The 18599-nt window shown below is 47.2% G+C and overlaps 1 protein-coding gene across 2 annotated transcripts in view; it reads left to right on the forward strand.

The window, feature by feature from the left end:
* Positions 1–18599, forward strand: part of KIF24 (kinesin family member 24) — a 135299-nt gene that overhangs the window by 20699 nt on the left and 96001 nt on the right. For both annotated transcript variants that reach the window (XM_069216235.1, XM_069216153.1), the window contains exons 2-3: positions 1658–2262; positions 5640–5829. In XM_069216235.1, the coding sequence (XP_069072336.1) occupies positions 1679–2262; positions 5640–5829 (774 nt within the window). In that variant the 5' untranslated portion in view covers positions 1658–1678. The remainder of the gene's footprint in view (positions 1–1657; positions 2263–5639; positions 5830–18599) is intronic.

An 18599-nucleotide genomic window follows, 5' to 3' on the forward strand; every position in this document is an offset into this window, starting at 1 on the left:
CTCTAGGGCAAATGAGAAAATTAAAGACTTCTGAGAAGCAGCCCTTTTTTTGCTCATAAATGCAATTAGAAAAAAGATAAAATGCATATCCAAATGTGCCCACTCCCTTAACACAAAGCAGTTAATCTACATCTGCAGGGCAATCAACCCTCTAGCATGTGCAGGGCAATGTTGCCCTGTCAGACTGAATCAGGTTTCTTTTTCGATCAGAGGGTTTTATGCTTGTTGCCATATGTCTTTTGCATTGGCAGAGATGAAGGTATGTTTATATGCTGTTTCTCTGGGGGCATTAGTATTAATAACCGTATAATCTAGGTCAGTTGCGATAGGAGCTCAACTTTATTGATAAGATTCACCTAGGCAGAAATAAGCTGGAATTCATTTATTTCCCTACAGCGGTTGTATGACAAACCACACATGTCATTACCACGCATGCCTTTACCCCACCTTCGTTACAACTAATGCATCTTTACTATGCATGCCTTTATCCTGCAAGCGTTTACCACAAATATGGCTTTACCACACATTTTTCCCACCCTAAAATTACCCTTGCCACCCAAAAAACCTTACCCATCCTAAAATCACCCTTGTAACCCAAAAACCCATTCCCACCCTAAACCCTCAAATTACCCTTGCCACCCAAAAACTCATTCCCACCGTAAAATTACCCTTGCCACCCAAAAACCAATTCCCACCCCAAAGCCTAAAATTACTCTTGCCACCCAAAAACCCATACCCACCCTAAACCCTAAAATGACCTTTGCCACCCAAAAAACCATTACCACCCTAAACCCCAAAATTACTCTTGCTACCCAAAAACCCATACCCACCCTAAACCCTAAAATGACCCTTGCCACCCAAAAAACCATTAGCACCCTAACCCCCAAAATTACCCTTGCTACCCAAAAACCCATACCCACCCTAAACCCTTAAATGACCCTTGCCCCCCAAAAAAACCATTACCACCCTAAACCCCAAAATTACCTTTGCCACCCAAAAACCCATACCCACCCAAACCCTAAAATGACCCTTGCCACCCAAAAAACCATTACCACCCTAAACCCCCAAATTACCCTTGCCACCCAAAAACCCATACCTACCCTAAACCCTAAAATTACCCTTGCCACCCAAAAAACCATTACCACCCTAAACCCCAAAATTACCATTGCCACCCAAAAAAACATACCTACCCTAAACCCTAAGATTACCCTTGCCACCCAGGTTCAGCCTTCATTTTAAAGACTGTTTCCCCTTACAGCTTGATGTGCCCTAGCTTATCAGGCTGCAGTATGAGGGCTTGGGCAGAATTTCGTAGGGCCTTTTTAAATGCCACAGAAGAGCTAAAAAGGTTGGAATGGTGCTTCAACTAATAGCCTCCCTGGGTTTGGATGCGTTTGCATAAGCACCTTCTTTACCTTTTCTGTTTTAAATATAATTTTTACTAAATTATCCTTAAATCTATCATATTTTTATTTATTTATTTTTTTACCTTTTTAGAATAACTGTATTATTTGTACGTGTGATGTCCTTTCTCTTTGCCTTTCAATGGCCATAGGCTCTCTTGCTAGCTTAAGATGCTTTTGTATTACCTGCTGGCTTTGTTCTGTCTTCTCCTATGTAGTGATGTGTAAGGACTGCTTTTTCCTTTATATTTCAGGGGGTGTCAGGCTCCGTGAAAATGTCCTCGTGTCTGTATGAGTGCCTTTACGAGGCAGACTTGGAGAAGTACTACCCTTCCTTTGTTGCCGTTGGTCTCCAGAGGACTGAGCAGTTGGCTGAGATCACCATGAAAGACTACCCCAAATTGGGTGTACACAACATGGATGATCGCAAGCGTCTCTTCCAGCTCATCAAAATTGTCCAGAGCGTGCAAGAAGAAGAAGACGATGTGGGAGATGCTGAGACTAGCGCACACTATGAACCTGGCTGTGTCTACCTGCAACCACAGTCACCCCGGACTGGTCCTTGTAGGCAACTGAAGTTTGATTCCTTCTTTGTGACCAGTGAGGGACTTCGGAATTATGAAATGTATACTCATGAACACAAAGCGGAAACGTCTGCGGACATCTTACCAGAGGATTCTCAAATGGGCGCCAAAGCAAGTCGGGAAAATGGAGCCAGCACATGTCCACAAACCAGAGGGGTCTCCAAAGAAACCTCAACAGATATTTCCACACTGCTTGGGGAAAACGAGGCCCCTGTCATTCAGAGAGTAACTCATGTCTCTGGGTACAACTATGGTGTTCCTCAATCTTGTATGAGGTAATATAATGTACAGTATCCTTTAAATGTGTTACAAAGCAAATGTATTGTAATTATCCTGCAAAAAAATGAAATGTATCATTTAGTCATAGACATGTTTGTGCAAAGGAAACAAATCATGTTTCTCTGAAAATAATAACATACAGCTTACATGGAAACAAGGAACCTGCAGACTTCCTGCTTCTGTCAAAGATCCAGATATGTCATCCTCGGTCTTTCTAATTTAAAATGCCTCTTAAAGCCTGAGCCAGGCAGTGTTATCCTAGACCTGTACTTTTCCACAAAACACTACATCACACACAAACAACAGTAAAACAATCTTTGGAGAAAGTGCAAACATTCATGTGCATGACAGAATAATATGCAATTGGAAATAGAAATCAACATTGGCAAAGCTAATAGGTCTCACCCTTGGCACCTCTTGGCTGTGCTTTTTATTTATTATTATTATTATTATTATTATTATTATTATTATTATTATTTTATTTTTTTTAAGATAGAGGGGTCGCCAGCAGTTAGCTGCCTGCTTCCTTACCCCTTCCTCCAAAAAAAAAATACACATTTAAAAACAATAGTTGGTGGGGATTGGGAGTAGCGATGGAGGAGGGAGAAGTAACAGAAAGTAAGTGGGAGAGGAGAAAGGCAGCATATGAGGTAAAGAAACATGGGGTAGAGGGATAAAGCACACTAGTGAGACAGCATCGCGGGGGAAGAAGGAAGTTTGACGGTGGAGAAGCGCACAAGGGAGCTTGCTTGCAACACGACTGAGGTAGCAACACTGAGAGTGAGAGGGATGGTGGCTATAGTGGTAGGAGAAGCGATGGAAAACACGCACTCTCCTCTAGTGCTTTAGCAAAAAGGAAAAAAGTAGTTATGCTCAAGGGAGGGACAACACATAATGGACAACCTGGAGCAAGAAACACCATTGAATAAGAAGCAAGCAAATAAGAGTGGCAAAAAAGCCAGCCACAATGGTAAGCCACCAGCGAGTTGTAAGCCTCTGTGCTTTCTTGGTAAGTCTGGGTGACAACTCGTAAAAAGGCTAGATTCCAGTTTTCGTTCTAGATTTTGATGTGGCTGGCACATTAGTTTACGATAACAAAGTGAGGACCATAGAAGACAGGTAGGGAAGGAAGTAGCAAAATATAATGCATATTCTTTCTTTCCCTATGGAAAGATTCCATTGGTCATCATGAATGGTCAATCATCCATTTGATGGGCTTGGTGGTATGTTAATGTCCTAGCTTTAGTCGGTTGTTTCACCATCTTGTAGAACATGCCACTTCATCCTACCGCAAAACGATGAAACAGTTGTTCACACCATTTCGTTCATTACAAGGATTGTGTTGTGTGCCTCAGGAAAGGATGCTCAGAGTGGCACAATAAAGAGTGGTCGTTAGGCTCTGGGAGTGAAGCTTGTTAGTGATCGGCCACCTTTACTTAGTGATCCTGCCTCCTTGTTTGAAGGATCCACATGTAGAAATTGATTGCAGCCTGACTGCTTTTGCTAGGATGCGAAGCTTGGATGCCAGGAATCTGCATTGATCCTTGAGAACATACTGGGGTTGTGCATAGCTGAGTGTGAGCAGCCTAGGGCAGGTTAGTGGACATCTGCCCAGTCCAGGGTGACCTTTGAATGGATAGATTGGTTCTCCACCCTTCCTGCATTTTCGATTTTCACAAAATGCTCTGTTGGGGGCCTACTGGAAGCATCACTTGCTCTTCCTCCTGTCAGATCGCACCCTGACCTCTATTGGAAACTACACCGAAGGGATGAGTAGTCCTGTCAACTAACCCATTTGGATGATGAAATCGAATTTCTGTAGCAGATGCAATAATGAACTGATCCATTTTACTAGCAGCGATCGTTTGATTCAAAGGACCAAGAACATCATCCCACCATCCCAATACCAAGACAATCCTACATAGTGATCTTTCTCCAGAAGTAGCTATAGACTTAATGCGTGTACAATTTTATTACTGCACCAATGATATGATTATGCTCTATCAGCCCTTTCAGTAGGTGCTGTGCAGACAGTCCTGCTCTGGTATCATTGGATCTGTTGTAGACAAGGCCAGTGTGTTGCAAACTGAACCAGAGAGTGGATGTCGGCCTTCCCCATTGTACAGAAGGACTGAAGCCAGGCACGATGAGTGGATTAGTGACGGTGAAAGGGAGCCTCTGCCTTCACGTTATAAGGGCTAACATTCTCTATGCACCTTTTCTTCCTCCTCCTTTTTTATGGGTGTGTTAGTGAAACTCAGAAAACAATTCCACTGTACAATTGCTGTACTGGCTTATCCCTTATGATCCAATGTGCAACCTGAAATTAGCCCAACTACTCAGAATGTTGGCTCTAAATAATGCTGTTTGCCTGCATTCTAGCTTCAGTGACACGGATAGAAATCAGACTTTGACATGCTTATATTTCCCATGCTGGGTGACATTTGTGGTGGTGGTGATGGGGGTAGGCAGTTGTTGCTAATAGCCTTATTGCCCACCCACAGTCAACCAATAACAGCTGGGTATTGCCTTTCCCCTCATGTACCCTGCTTTCAGCTCAAGCCCACAATTGTGTGCCACAGAGAATCAACAACCATTGATGCTCTCTGCAAAGGGTGTTAACCACTAACAATAACCTAAACAGGGGGGGTATACCACTTTATTTATCACTGCTTTAACATTCTTTGGGTCGTGAATGATGTTATTCACACTATATTACCACCATAAACTTCCCATTTCTTATATGTAGCATACCATTATTTAAAAAATCGCAAACATTTCTTCATAGCTCCCACTGGTCACAGCAGAATAAGGGAAGGGGTTGCTAAAGCCACGAGGAGCTGCAGTTGTCATGGAAATACAGAAGAAATTACAACATCAGTTCATGTGAGTTCACCATCTCTGAGGCAAGTGATGGCATGTGAGCCATGTAGAAATCAGACCAGTGTTAAGTTGCAACATTATTGAAAGCAAATAACATGATTGTTAAAAACCTCTTTGTTTTAACTTCTACGGCTCTACTATCATCGAAATGGCTTTGTAGCATAGCAAATAGCCATTCAAGGATTACAAAATGAAGCTTCTTACACCTCAGTGTTTTGTCTACCTGCTGGTTAAATACTGTTCCACATAGATGCACGATCTGGCACTCTAATCTCAATTAGTGACTTACATTTCTTCTCACAAATTTTTCATAGTTATAATAAAATATGGGATCCAACAAATTACTTGATTACCTGAGCAGTTTTTCTACTGTGAAGTTCAGAATCTATTTAGCAAAACTCAAGTGATGACCTGATTTAGGTGACTAGCTAATCTGTAGTGTAACATTTTCACTGATCTAACCTTTTTATATTTATACAATTTGTTTTAGGGCCAATAACTTTGAGAATGAGGGTCCCTGGGCAGGAAGTGATAAAATACGAGTTTGTGTCCGGAAGCGTCCTCTCGGGGCGAGAGAAGCACGGCGTGGGGAAGTGAATGTTGTCACAGTGGAAGACAAGGAAACTGTTCTGATTCATGAGAAGAAGGAGGCGGTGGATCTGAAACAATATATTTTGGAGGTACGGTGCTAAGTGGGGGAACGAGGGTTGCTGTAAGTAAAGGAATCTTTTATTCCCAGCTTCTGAAGTTTACGTAGGCCATGGCCATCCCCAGCTATGATTTTCGGAAGTTCCTTCTTTACACTGCTGAAAGTGATGATGGTTTCCCTGGAGTGGGATCTTCTGTTCTCAGCACATCTAGTCACTCACCAGCAAATGTTTGACTAGGTCACTTCCCTTCTCCTTATCTGACACTGGCAGCCCCTACATCCAAGAATAACATTAAAAGTTTTCTGCGTCGCATAAAGATGTACTTTCTGCCAATCCGGCACTCCTAACTAAAAGATGCCTCATTGTAGGGTTCTCGCTTGAGAAGAAGTATACTCATCTTCCTGAAGAATAGCCAACAATAAAATGTAGAACCGAGTGTGCCATGCAGTATTCTAAAACACTGGGACATCCTGCCTAAAGGCATGCAAGCACTCCATGCATAAAGTTTTGAAAACTCAATTTTTCATTGAATCACTGTGTAACTGAATCATTTGACCTGTATTGCTTCTGCCATCCATCAGAGTATGCTAATGTATTTCCACTGTTACATGGACAGCGGTCTAATACCACTTGTTTAGGGCACACTACAAAAATAAGTTGGCAACAGTGTTTGCTGTGTAAAACCACCTTCCATTTTTATAGCAGTATCCATGAAATTAGATCCATGAGATTAAAGTAATGAAGAATTAGGGAGTGCAGCTAGTAGGTATCACTAAAAGCAGCAGCCCTCAGGATCATAATACAAAGTTGAGAATGAGACCCTGTTTATTCAAACGCTTCAAATTGTCCCAGTGGGTAAATCCCAACATATGGTGCATTCAGTTGTCTCCTCCCTGTTTCTTTCTCTAGGACCATACATCACTGCGTGCACTCTTTCCTGTGTACATTTTGCAGGAACCACCGATCCCTTAGAACCACAAGCAATGAGTAACACAAACTGCAATATCTATCTACTAAAGCTTCTGGGGAATCCGCCTTGTTAGGGTCTTGTAACATACTGACCAAGAGCTATAAATTATTATATTTTTCGCATGGCCGCTTAAAGTGTTAAAGCAGGGCAAAATATAGCTTTAAAAACAGTTATTCGTGCAGCAATAACATGGAAGTGCAACGCACAGCAAAGAGTCCCAAAAAACGAAAGTCTGCAGTTTACCATAAACGTTTCAATTTACATGAGCCAACACATTATCTAGAAAGCATAAAAAAATAATCTGCAAAGAACAGCCAGGATGGTTTGTTCGTTCTGGATGCGTAATTTAAAACACTACCGAACTGACCAAAGAAATGCTTTTAATTGAAATCAAAATGAATGCGGATCTCAAAGCCCTTGATGACACCTGACCTGCTTTAGGCCAGGAGTACACTTTGGCTCCACCAGCCTGCCTCCGTGCCCCTGACCCCGCCGTTTGCCGCTGTAGGGAAGTTCAAGGCCCTCCACCACCCGGAGGCACCTGCCTGCGCCTCATCCCTGGTGCCTAGTGGTAGGCGTATCTAGTTTGCTTTACACTTTGTATTTCGTTTAATATTTCGTTTTATGTAAATCGTTTTTCGTTTCATGCACTGTTTTTGACTGTACCTGTGCCCGTTTTAAATTCTGCTTCGTTTTTACCCTCTGTGTTACCACCTGTTTTCTTATCCAGCTCTTGCCATTTCTCCAGACCCAGCCGATGCGTCCCCGCCCCTCTCGCGCCGTCATGGGTCTTTTCCCTCCCGCCTCCCAGCTGCTCCACCCTCCCACCTCCCCTTCTTAATGGCAGCCGCGTGCAGTGGGCACGACGCTGGTGCGCCAGATGCAAGCCCATCTGCGCCCGTCCGCGCCTGGACCGTTCCCAGCGCCCGTCCCCAGCGCCCGTCCCCCTGGTCCACATTTCTCTGACCCCCCCGAAGCAGCACTACTCCTCCACAGAACTCCATGCCCTCAACCCAGGCCAGCACCCCGCCTGCGCCCTGGCCAACCCCAAACACACACATGGACCATTCGCATGCCATTCATGCCATTTTTCCTGCACTCACACTAACACCAGCAACACCAACACACACCGCAATAACACTAAACCCCGCAAACACCTTAACTGCATCCTCCTTAACACCCTCTCTGTCCACAAGCACGGCATCGAGCTTTGGGACCTTCTCACAACATACTCTCCCGACATCGCCTTCCTCACTGAAACATGGATGAACCCCTCATCAGAACCCGACATCGCCATAGCCATTCCAGAAGGTTACAAAATCACCCGTAGAGACCGCATAAACAAACCAGGAGGAGGTATCGCCATAATACACAAAAAAACAATCAAAATCTCCACCAACGATACCCTAGACAACGCAGAACACCTACACTTTCTAATACACATCAACGCCAACACCACCCTTAGAGGAACCCTCATTTACAGACCACCAGGACCCAGCCCCCGTTCTGCGACGCTATCGCAGATACCATCAGCTCCCACGCCCTCACCTCCACAGACTACATACTCCTTGGTGACCTCAACTTTCACCTGGAAAGCACCCACGACTGCAAATCCACATTCCTGCTGGACAACCTCACAAACCTTGGCTTCAAGCAACTGGTCACCTCACCCACTCACTCAGCGGGACACACGCTTGATGCCATCTTCACCTCCAGCAGCCATGTCACCTTCACTCACACCACCAAGCTCCACTGGACTGACCACCACTGCGTCCACTTCTCCTTCATGAAACCCCCCACCCACCACCAGCAACACACGACACCCTACCACAAGTGGAACAAGATCTCCAAAGAACACCTGACCGCCAAACTCACACAAGCTCCACCTCCCATCACCAAAGACCCCAACACCGCCGCCCACAACCTCACACAATGGCTAACAACCTGCGCAGACTCCCTCACCCCATTGAAAACAAACAACAACACCCGCACCGTCAAGACCACCCCCGTTCACCACAGAACTCCAGGCTTCCAAACCAGCATGCCGTAAAATTGAGAAAGCCTGGCGCCAAGAACCCTCAATGAGCCACTTCTCTGCCCTCAAAACAGCCATGCACAAACACCACCACCTCATCCGGAGCACCAAACGGTCCTTTTACAAAGAACGCATAGGCAACAACACACACAACAGCAAGGAACTCTTTGCCATCGTCAAAGAACTCGCCAAACCCAAATCCAGCACCATCGACCCTCCACACTCCCAAAACCTCTGCAACTCCCTCTCCAACTACTTTCACCGCAAAATCACAGACATACACAACAGCTTCACAGCATCAGCACCCACCATCACCACCACCACCGACACAACCAACAACACAACACCCTCCTGCACCAACCATCTACACGCCTGGACCCCAACCAATGACGAAGAAATCGGCAAAACCATGAACTCATCCACTCAGGCCCCCTAACAGACTCTCGCCCCCACATGTTTTCAACAAGGCCAGCCAAATCTTCGCTCCCCAGCTCTGTGCCGTCATCGACAGTTCCTTCGACACCCCAACCTTCCCTGACATTTGGAAGCACGCCAAAGTCAACGCTCTTCTCAAAAAACCCAAAGCAGACCCGGAAAACCTCCCAAACTACCGTCCCACTTCTCTTCTCCCCTTCCCTGCAAAGGTCGCTGAGAAGATAGTTAACGTCAACTGTCTCCCTTCTTAGAAGAAAACAACATACTCAACGCCTCCCAGTCTGTATTCCACAAGAACCACAGCACTGAGACCACCCTCAGCACCTGCACAGACGACATCAGGACCAGAATAGACAAGGGCGAGTCCGTCACCCTCATCCTCCTAGACCTCTCTGCAGCATTCAACACTGTATGCCACCAAACCCTCCGCGCACGCCTTTTTGATGCCGGAATTCGACACAAGGCCCTGGACGGGCTCACCTCCTTCCTCGCCGAAAGAATCCAAAGAGTTTGCCTCGCTCCTTTCCAGTCTTCAGCCACCAAGATAATCTGCGGGGTCCCCCAAGGATCCTCCCTCAGCCCCACCCTCTTCAACATCTACATGGCCCCTCTCGCCAACATCTTCCGCCCCCACAGAATCACCATCATCTCATACGCAGACGACACCTAGCTCATCATCTCCCTCACCAGGAACCCAGCCACCGCCAAGATAAACCTGCACGCCGGACTCCTCGACATCGCCAAATGGATGACAGCAAGCCACCTCAAACTAAACTCAAACAAAACAGAAATCATCATCTTCGGCCACAACAAGACAGTCTGGAATGACCCCTGGTGGCCCACCACCCTCTGACCACCCCAACACCCACCTCCCATGCACGCAACCTTGGCATCGTTCTAGACTCATCTCTCTCCATGACCCAGTAAATCAACGCCATATCATCCTCCTGCTTCAACACCCTTTGCATGCTACGCAAGACTTTCAAATGGATTCCTTTAGAAACCAGAAGAACAGTCACCCACGCCCTCATCAGCAGCAGACTGGACTACGGCAACGCCCTCTACGCAGGGACCACAGCCAAGCTTCAAAGAAAACTCCAGCGAATTCAGAACGCAGCCGCACGGCTCATCCTCAACCTCCCTCGCCACGAACACATATCCACCCACCTCAGATCCCTACACTGGCTGCCCATCAACAAAAGGATCATCATCAAAGTCCTCATCCACGCTCACAAAGCCCTCCACGACACTGGATCGGCCTTCCTCAACGAACGAGTAAACTCCCACATACCAACTCAACAGCTCCGCTCCGCCGGCCTTGCCCCCGCTACAGTCCCCTGCATCCAACGCACCACCTCCGGCGGCAGATCCTTCTCCCACCTTGCCGCCAAGACCTGGAACTCCCTCCCCACCAACCTACGCAAGACCCAGGACCTCCTAACCTTCAGAGAACACCTTAAAACATGGCTTTTTGAGCAGTAACCAGCAACTCCCCACTCCCCCGCGCCTTGAGACCCTAACACCAATACAGGAACAGAAGGAAATGTGCTACTAAAGTTGTTAATAATTTTTGTGAAAGCAAACATTAGCTCAAATGCAGCTGGGTTAATCCCACCTTTCCCTTAGGAAATAGATGCATCATCCACAAAAACCAAGACCAAGAAAGGGGGTTCTACTTCCCTTCTTGCTGGTCATGTGTAACTACTGCGGCACAGTGGTTAGAAGGTATGAAGTTAAATGGAACAGTGGTTCTCAATCTTTTGACTTCTGTGGACCCCCAATTTACTCATTACTGGAACCCGGGGACCTCCACTGAATCATTATTGAAACCCAGGGACCCCCACCGAGTAATTACTGAAAGCTGGGGACCTAATCTGTTAATATTATTTAATTTTCTAAGCAGTCGCAGACCCCCTAAGGAGTCTTCGCGGACCCCCAGGTGTCCCCGGACCGGAGGTTGGGAACCACTGAGATAGAAGATACCTTTCTCGTGACACTATCGCCAGTTTCCCATAACCTTCCCTTCTCTCTTGCTTTGAATAACATGATGTTATTGATGGAAGAGGAAAGCCCACATTCTCCTGTCCATTTATATGAAGATGTATTGCTGTTAGAGTTCATGTATTTTGACACTTTTAACACTTTCAGTACGCACAGGATTGGATATACTAGGTTCTGGGAAATGTAACAACTTTAAGTCCAATCATTAATTGAACTCCTCCCATGGTATTATGCTTGGCTATGCAAGGCTTTCAGAAAAAGAAGTTGATGAGTACCTGTAGATCACACAATGGGAGTTGAATATGCACAGTGACATTCCAGATAAAGCCTGGCAATAAATGATTATCTTGAACTACTGTTCCAATATTCTACACATGCTGATGACTTCTTGCCCTTTCATTTGAATGCTGTTACCCAGTAAATGAAACTAACAAAATATCTCTTGCCATGTAACTGTTACACCATGGTTTAGACATGTGAAAGTGTAAGCGGCAGGATGTGGTGACAGAAGTAAGCATGCTTTCACTACTCAAACACAGGCATTACCAGTCTGTTTCTATGTATATATGTATTATGTAGTATTTATATAGCACAAAGCTAGTTGACGTCAGTAGACCTTTATACAGGGTCCAAGACAAAGACACAGTCAGCGTGTGATTGGAGGGATAGCTGGTTTTCAGGAGTGGGACGTTAACATATCATCATGTGCTGTTTTTTAAATATGTGTGTCTTCAGCTCTTTTCTAAACAAAAACAGGGTTGATTCAGTCCTAATGGCTACAGGGATAATATTACAGACCCTGAGTGAACAGATAGAGACGGGCTTTGCCTTTTGTTTCTGTGCACTTCATCTCTAGTCTGATACTGTTCTAAATGCGAGTGTGCAAAGAGCAACCGGCTTGTCAGCCACGGTTGTAATTTGGAGGTCGTACCACCATCGCCAAAGTGATGGTACGACCTCCAAATTACGACCATGGCGAAAGCGCCGCTCTTAAGCCGGCTGACAGCCTGGCAGTGCCGGCGGTCTTAATCCACCAGGGCAGCACTGCTAGTGGCATACAAAGGCTGGCATAGACAGGTTACCAGAGGCACCTGCAATGCCCAGGCACTTGGCATGGGCAGTGCAGGGGCCCCATGGACAGCCCCGTCGTGGTTTTTACTGCCTGAATTACAGGAAGTGAAAAGCGCAACGGGTGCTCTGGTACCCGACGCACCACAACATTGCTGCCGGCTCGATTACGAGCCAGCAGCAATGTTGTGGTGAGTTTCCCGCTGGGCCAGCGAGAAATTTGTAATAGGGGCGGAGTGGTGGTTTTCCAACCCAAAGAGTTTGTGGGATGGCCTCCGCCGCCTGCCAAACTCATAATGAGGCCCTTGGTATAGGAAGCTGGCTCTGCATGCACTATATCAAAATGAGATATAGTGTACACAGAGTCCAGGGGTTCCCCAGAGGCTTAACTGAGGCTAAAGTAGATAATACTAATGCTCTCTTTTATGGTAGTGTGGTTGAGAAGTTAGGCTTATCAGAGGGGAGTGCAAAGCATTGTTTTACACACACAGAATAATAAGGGAAGCACACACACACAATGACTAACTCTAGACCAATGGTTTTTATATAGCAAAAATATCTTTTGTTAATTTATTTCTAGAACCACAAGATTCAGGTTGCAGGTAAGTACATGAATATACAAGTATTCCACATATGTATCAATACCACTTTGATTAAAATTGGCAAGGTATATAGTTTTCAAATAAATGGCAATAATCTGTTTTAAAAGTTGACAGTGCAATTTTCAGAAACGGTACCTGGGGGGAAAGAAAAGTTAGTACGATTTTAAGGTAAGTACAAGGCTTACAGTTCCAGTCTCTGGGGGTTAGGAAGTCCACAGGTTGGGGTTCAAGTTAACCCCAAACACCCACCACCAGCAACACTGGGCCGGCCGGGTGCAGAGGTCAAAGATGAGGCAAAATTAACATGGGTTCCTATGGAGACTGGGGGCACTCAGAATTAGGCCTGTGTACGCGTGTCTTCGGAGGGCAGACCTGGTTTAAAGGAGCACCGGGGTGGGGTGGGGCAGAAGTCAGCACCAAACACACACCCTCAGTGGTGCAGGGGCGACCGGATGCAGGATGCAAACACAGCATCGGGCTCTCATGCTTTCCTATAGAGGGTCCCCGGAGGCCACCAAGATGCTTCAGGTAAAGTCCAGGGGGTCGGTTCCGGGAAACCAAGTGCTGGACAAGGAGGGGAGCTGCCTGCTGGATGTTTCTGCACCGAAGGTCAGATTCCCGGAGGCCAGGGAGCTGTGGGTGCAGGGCTACTGTAGGAAGTTGGCTCTGTATGTGCTATTTCAAAGTAAGGAATAGCATGCACAGAGTCCAAGGGTTCCCCTTAGAGGTAAAATAGTGGTAAAAATAGATAATACTAATGCTCTATTTTGTGGTAGTGTGGTCGAGCAGTAGGCTTATCCAAGGAGTAGTGTTAAGCATTTGTTGTACATACACATAGACAATAAATGAGGTACACACACTCAGAGACAAATCCAGCCAATAGGTTTTTGTATAGAAAAATATCTTTTCTTAGTTTATTTTAAGAACCACAGGTTCAAATTCTACATGTAATATCTCATTCGAAAGGTATTGCAGGTAAGTACTTTAGGAACTTCAAATCATAAAAATTGCATGTATACTTTTCGAGTTATTGACAAATAGCTGTTTTAAAAGTGGACACAGTGCAATTTTCACAGTTCCTGGGGGAGGTAAGTTTTTGTTAGTTTTACCAGGTAAGTAAGACACTTACAGGGTTCAGTTCTTGGTCCAAGGTAGCCCACCGTTGGGGGTTCAGAGCAACCCCAAAGTCACCACACCAGCAGCTCAGGGCCGGTCAGGTGCAGAGTTCAAAGTGGTGCCCAAAACACATAGGCTAGAATGGAGAGAAGGGGGTGCCCCGGTTCCGGTCTGCTGGCAGATAAGTATCCGCGTCTTCGGAGGGCAGACCAGGGGGGTTTTGTAGGGCACCGGGGGGGACACAAGCCCACACAGAAATTTCACCCTCAGCAGCGCGGGGGCGGCCGGGTGCAGTGTAGAAACAGGCGTCGGGTTCGCAATGTTAGTCTATGAGAGATCTCGGGATCTCTTCAGCGCTGCAGGCAGGCAAGGGGGGCATTCCTCGGGGAAACCTCCACTTGGGCAAGGGAGAGGGACTCCTGGGGGTCACTTCTCCAGTGAAAGTCCGGTCCTTCAGGTCCTGGGGGCTGCGGGTGCAGGGTCTCTCCCAGGCGTCGGGACTTTAGGATTCAAAGAGTCGCGGTCAGGGGAAGCCTCGGGATTCCCTCTGCAGGCGGCGCTGTGGGGGCTCAGGGGGGACAGGCTTTGGTACTCACAGTATCAGAGTAGTCCTGGGGTCCCTCCTGAGGTGTTGGATCTCCACCAGCCGAGTCGGGGTCGCCGGGTGCAGTGTTGCAAGTCTCACGCTTCTTGCGGGGAGCTTGCAGGGTTCTTTCAAGGCTGCTGGAAACAAAGTTGCAGCCTTTCTTGGAGCAGGTCCGCTGTCCTCGGGAGTTTCTTGTCTTTTCGAAGCAGGGGCAGTCCTCAGAGGATGTCGAGGTCGCTGGTCCCTTTGGAAGGCGTCGCTGGAGCAGGATCTTTGGAAGGCAGGAGACAGGCCGGTGAGTTTCTGGAGCCAAGGCAGTTGTCGTCTTCTGGTCTTCCTCTGCAGGGGTTTTCAGCTAGGCAGTCCTTCTTCTTGTAGTTGCAGGAATCTAATTTTCTAGGGTTCAGGGTAGCCCTTAAATACTAAATTTAAGGGCGTGTTTAGGTCTGGGGGGTTAGTAGCCAATGGCTACTAGCCCTGAGGGTGGGTACACCCTCTTTGTGCCTCCTCCCAAGGGGAGGGGGTCACAATCCTAACCCTATTGGGGGAATCCTCCATCTGCAAGATGGAGGATTTCTAAAAGTTAGAGTCACCTCAGCTCAGGACACCTTAGGGGCTGTCCTGACTGGCCAGTGACTCCTCCTTGTTGCTTTCTTTGTTCCCTCCAGCCTTGCCGCCAAAAGTGGGGGCCGTGGCCGGAGGGGGCGGGCAACTCCACTAAGCTGGAGTGCCCTGCTGGGCTGTGACAAAGGGGTGAGCCTTTGAGGCTCACCGCCAGGTGTTACAGCTCCTGCCTGGGGGAGGTGTTAGCATCTCCACCCAGTGCAGGCTTTGTTACTGGCCTCAGAGTGACAAAGGCACTCTCCCCATGGGGCCAGCAACATGTCTCTAGTGTGGCAGGCTGCTGGAACCAGTCAGCCTACACAGATAGTTGGTTAAGTTTCAGGGGGCACCTCTAAGGTGCCCTCTGTGGTGTATTTTACAATAAAATGTACACTGGCATCAGTGTGCATTTATTGTGCTGAGAAGTTTGATACCAAACTTCCCAGTTTTCAGGGTAGCCATTATGGTGCTGTGTAGTTCGTGTAAAACAGACTCCCAGACCATATACTCTTATGGCTACCCTGCACTTACAATGTCTAAGGTTTTGCTTAGACACTGTAGGGGCACAGTGCTCATGCACTGGTACCCTCACCTATGGTATAGTGCACCCTGCCTTAGGGCTGTAAGGCCTGCTAGAGGGGTGTCTTATCAATACTGCATAGGCAGTGAGAGGCTGGCATGGCACCCTGAGGGGAGTGCCATGTCGACTTACTCATTTTGTTCTCACTAGCACACACAGGCTTGTAAGCAGTGTGGCTGTGCTGAGTGAGGGGTCTCTAGGGTGGCATAATGCATGCTGCAGCCCTTAGAGACCTTCCCTGGCATCAGGGCCCTTGGTACCAGAGGTACCAGTTACAAGGGACTTATCTGGATGCCAGGGTGTGCCAATTGTGGGATCAATGGTACATTTTAGGTGAAAGAACACTGGTGCTGGGGCCTGGTTAGCAGGGTCCCAGCACACTTCTCAGTCAAGTCAGCATCAGTATCAGGCAAAAAGTGGGGGGTAACTGCAACAGGGAGCCATTTCTTTACACAAGCCCCCCCCAGCCCACAGGCCAGGAGACTCAGCCCAAGCTGGGAGAGTCTTCCTAGTCTGTCAGGCGAGGAAGAGTAGGAGAAATAGGCTGGTTAGTTGCAGGGCCTACTCTGCCTTACATCCTTCTGTTCAGGTCATTCCCTTTGGGGAACTGACCTACTTCCACAGTGATAGGACCTAGTCTGAATTGCCTCTTGTCTGCCTCTTCAATGTCTCCACCCATTCTTTCTATTTTGGTCTTAGAGGTATCCACCTCTGCTAACCTTATCTTGGCCAGGGTTACCCCTAGCTTACCCAGAGAGGTTACCCAGAGCTGGAGTAACCCCACCATGACCAATAGGGTCAGGGGGCCTAACTTGCTATTTGGCATGGGGTCAGACCACCATGCTAAGGATAGTGCAGCCATAAAGGCTAACACCCAGCAGAGGCCACTGACAGCTGTCAGTGCCCAGAACCACACCTTTAGCTCTTCACCTAAAAGGGAAGGGGCTAAGTTACAGGCCTCTTTGGGTTCAGGTTGCCTGTCTGCTGTATTAGAGTGGGGGGTTACCACATCTTGTAGTAAACACCCTTCTTCCACTCTTTCTTCTGTTAGCTGAGGAGCCACCCACTCAGGTTTAACAGTTGCCTGACTAGCCAGGACTTCTTGTGGGTCAGGTTGGACTTTATCAGAGCCATTTTTGGAGTTCTCCCCTACTGGAGCAGAATCTCCTTGGCTTGCTGTAACCTTGGCTAAAGGTTGTCCACCCTTCCTACTCTGTTTTCTTTTCTTCTTCTTCTGGGGCCTGCTGGCATTTACTGCAGAGGCAGGACTTCCAGAATCCTTGGGAGAGGACTGGCACTGGACCAGTTCCTCTCTTGGGCTCTGACTAACCTCTGGGTAGTCATTTCCAAGGAGACAATCAAGGGGGAGGTCTGTACTGACTACTACCCTTCTCCAGCTAAGAGTGCCACCCACTTCTATGGGTACTAAAGCCACAGGCCTCTTAGTGACCCTGTCTAGGCTAACTCTTACCCTGGCAGTCTCACCTGGGATGTACTGGTTTGAGAGCACCAGCCTGTCATGCACAATAGTGTGACTGGCACAAGTGTCTCTCAGGGCAGTGGTTGGGATTCCATTCACCAGTAGGTGGTGGAAGTGTCTACTTCCCTCTGGAATCTCCAACTCACCTGTTGGGCCCTGTTTCCAGTTGAAGGCTATGAAGACCTCCTCATCTGAGGAGTCATCTCCCATGGCTACACTGGTTACCCCTGGAATCTTGTTCTGGGGTTTGTTTTTGGGACAAGAAGTGTCCTTGGTGTGGTGCCCAGACTGTTTACAGTTGTGGCACCATGCCTTAGTGGCATCCCAGTTCTTACCCTGGTACCCACCTTTGTTTTGGGTTGTGTCTTGGGGCCCACCCACCTGTTCTGGTTTTTGGGGGCCTACAGAGGACTCTTTTTCTTTGTTTCTAGTGTCACCCACTTTCTCCTGGGGAGTTTTTGTAACCCCTTTCTTTTGTTCACCCCCAGTGGAAGTTTTGGTTACCCTAGTCTTGACCCAGTGGTCTGCCTTCTTTCCCAATTCTTGGGGAGAAATTGGACCTAGGTCTACCAGATACTGATGCAACTTTTCATTGAAGCAGTTACTTAAAATGTGTTCTTTCATAAACAAATTATAAAGCCCAACATAGTCACACACTTCATTTCCAGTTAACCAACCATCTAGTGTTTTTACTGAGTAGTCTACAAAATCAACCCAGGTCTGGCTCGAGGATTTTTGAGCCCCCCTGAATCTAATTCTATACTCCTCAGTGGAGAATCCAAAGCCCTCAATCAGGGTACCCTTCATGAGGTCATAAGATTCTGCATCTTTTCCAGAGAGTGTGAGGAGTCTATCCCTACACTTTCCAGTGAACATTTCCCAAAGGAGAGCACCCCAGTGAGATCTGTTTACTTTTCTGGTTACACAAGCCCTCTCAAAAGCTGTGAACCATTTGGTGATGTCATCACCATCTTCATATTTTGTTACAATCCCTTTGGGGATTTTTAGGATGTCAGGAGAATCTCTGACCCTATTTAAGTTGCTGCCACCATCGATGGGACCTAGGCCCATCTCTTTTCTTTCCCTTTCTATGGCTAGGAGCTGCTTTTCCAAAGCCAATCTTTTGACCATCCTGGCTAACAGGGGGTCATCTTCACTGGAGTTATCCTCAGTGATTTCAGAGGTGTTGGTCTCTCCTGTGAGGGAACCAGCATCTCTGACTATTATTTTTGGAGTCAGGGTTTGAGGGACCCTGTTCTCCCTAGATAGGACTGGTAGGGGGGAATTTTCCTCCAAGTCACTATCCTCTTCCTCTGAGTTGCCA

This window comes from Pleurodeles waltl, chromosome 1_1 (genome assembly GCF_031143425.1).
Source record: "Pleurodeles waltl isolate 20211129_DDA chromosome 1_1, aPleWal1.hap1.20221129, whole genome shotgun sequence".
NCBI classification, from domain to species: Eukaryota; Metazoa; Chordata; class Amphibia; order Caudata; family Salamandridae; genus Pleurodeles; species Pleurodeles waltl.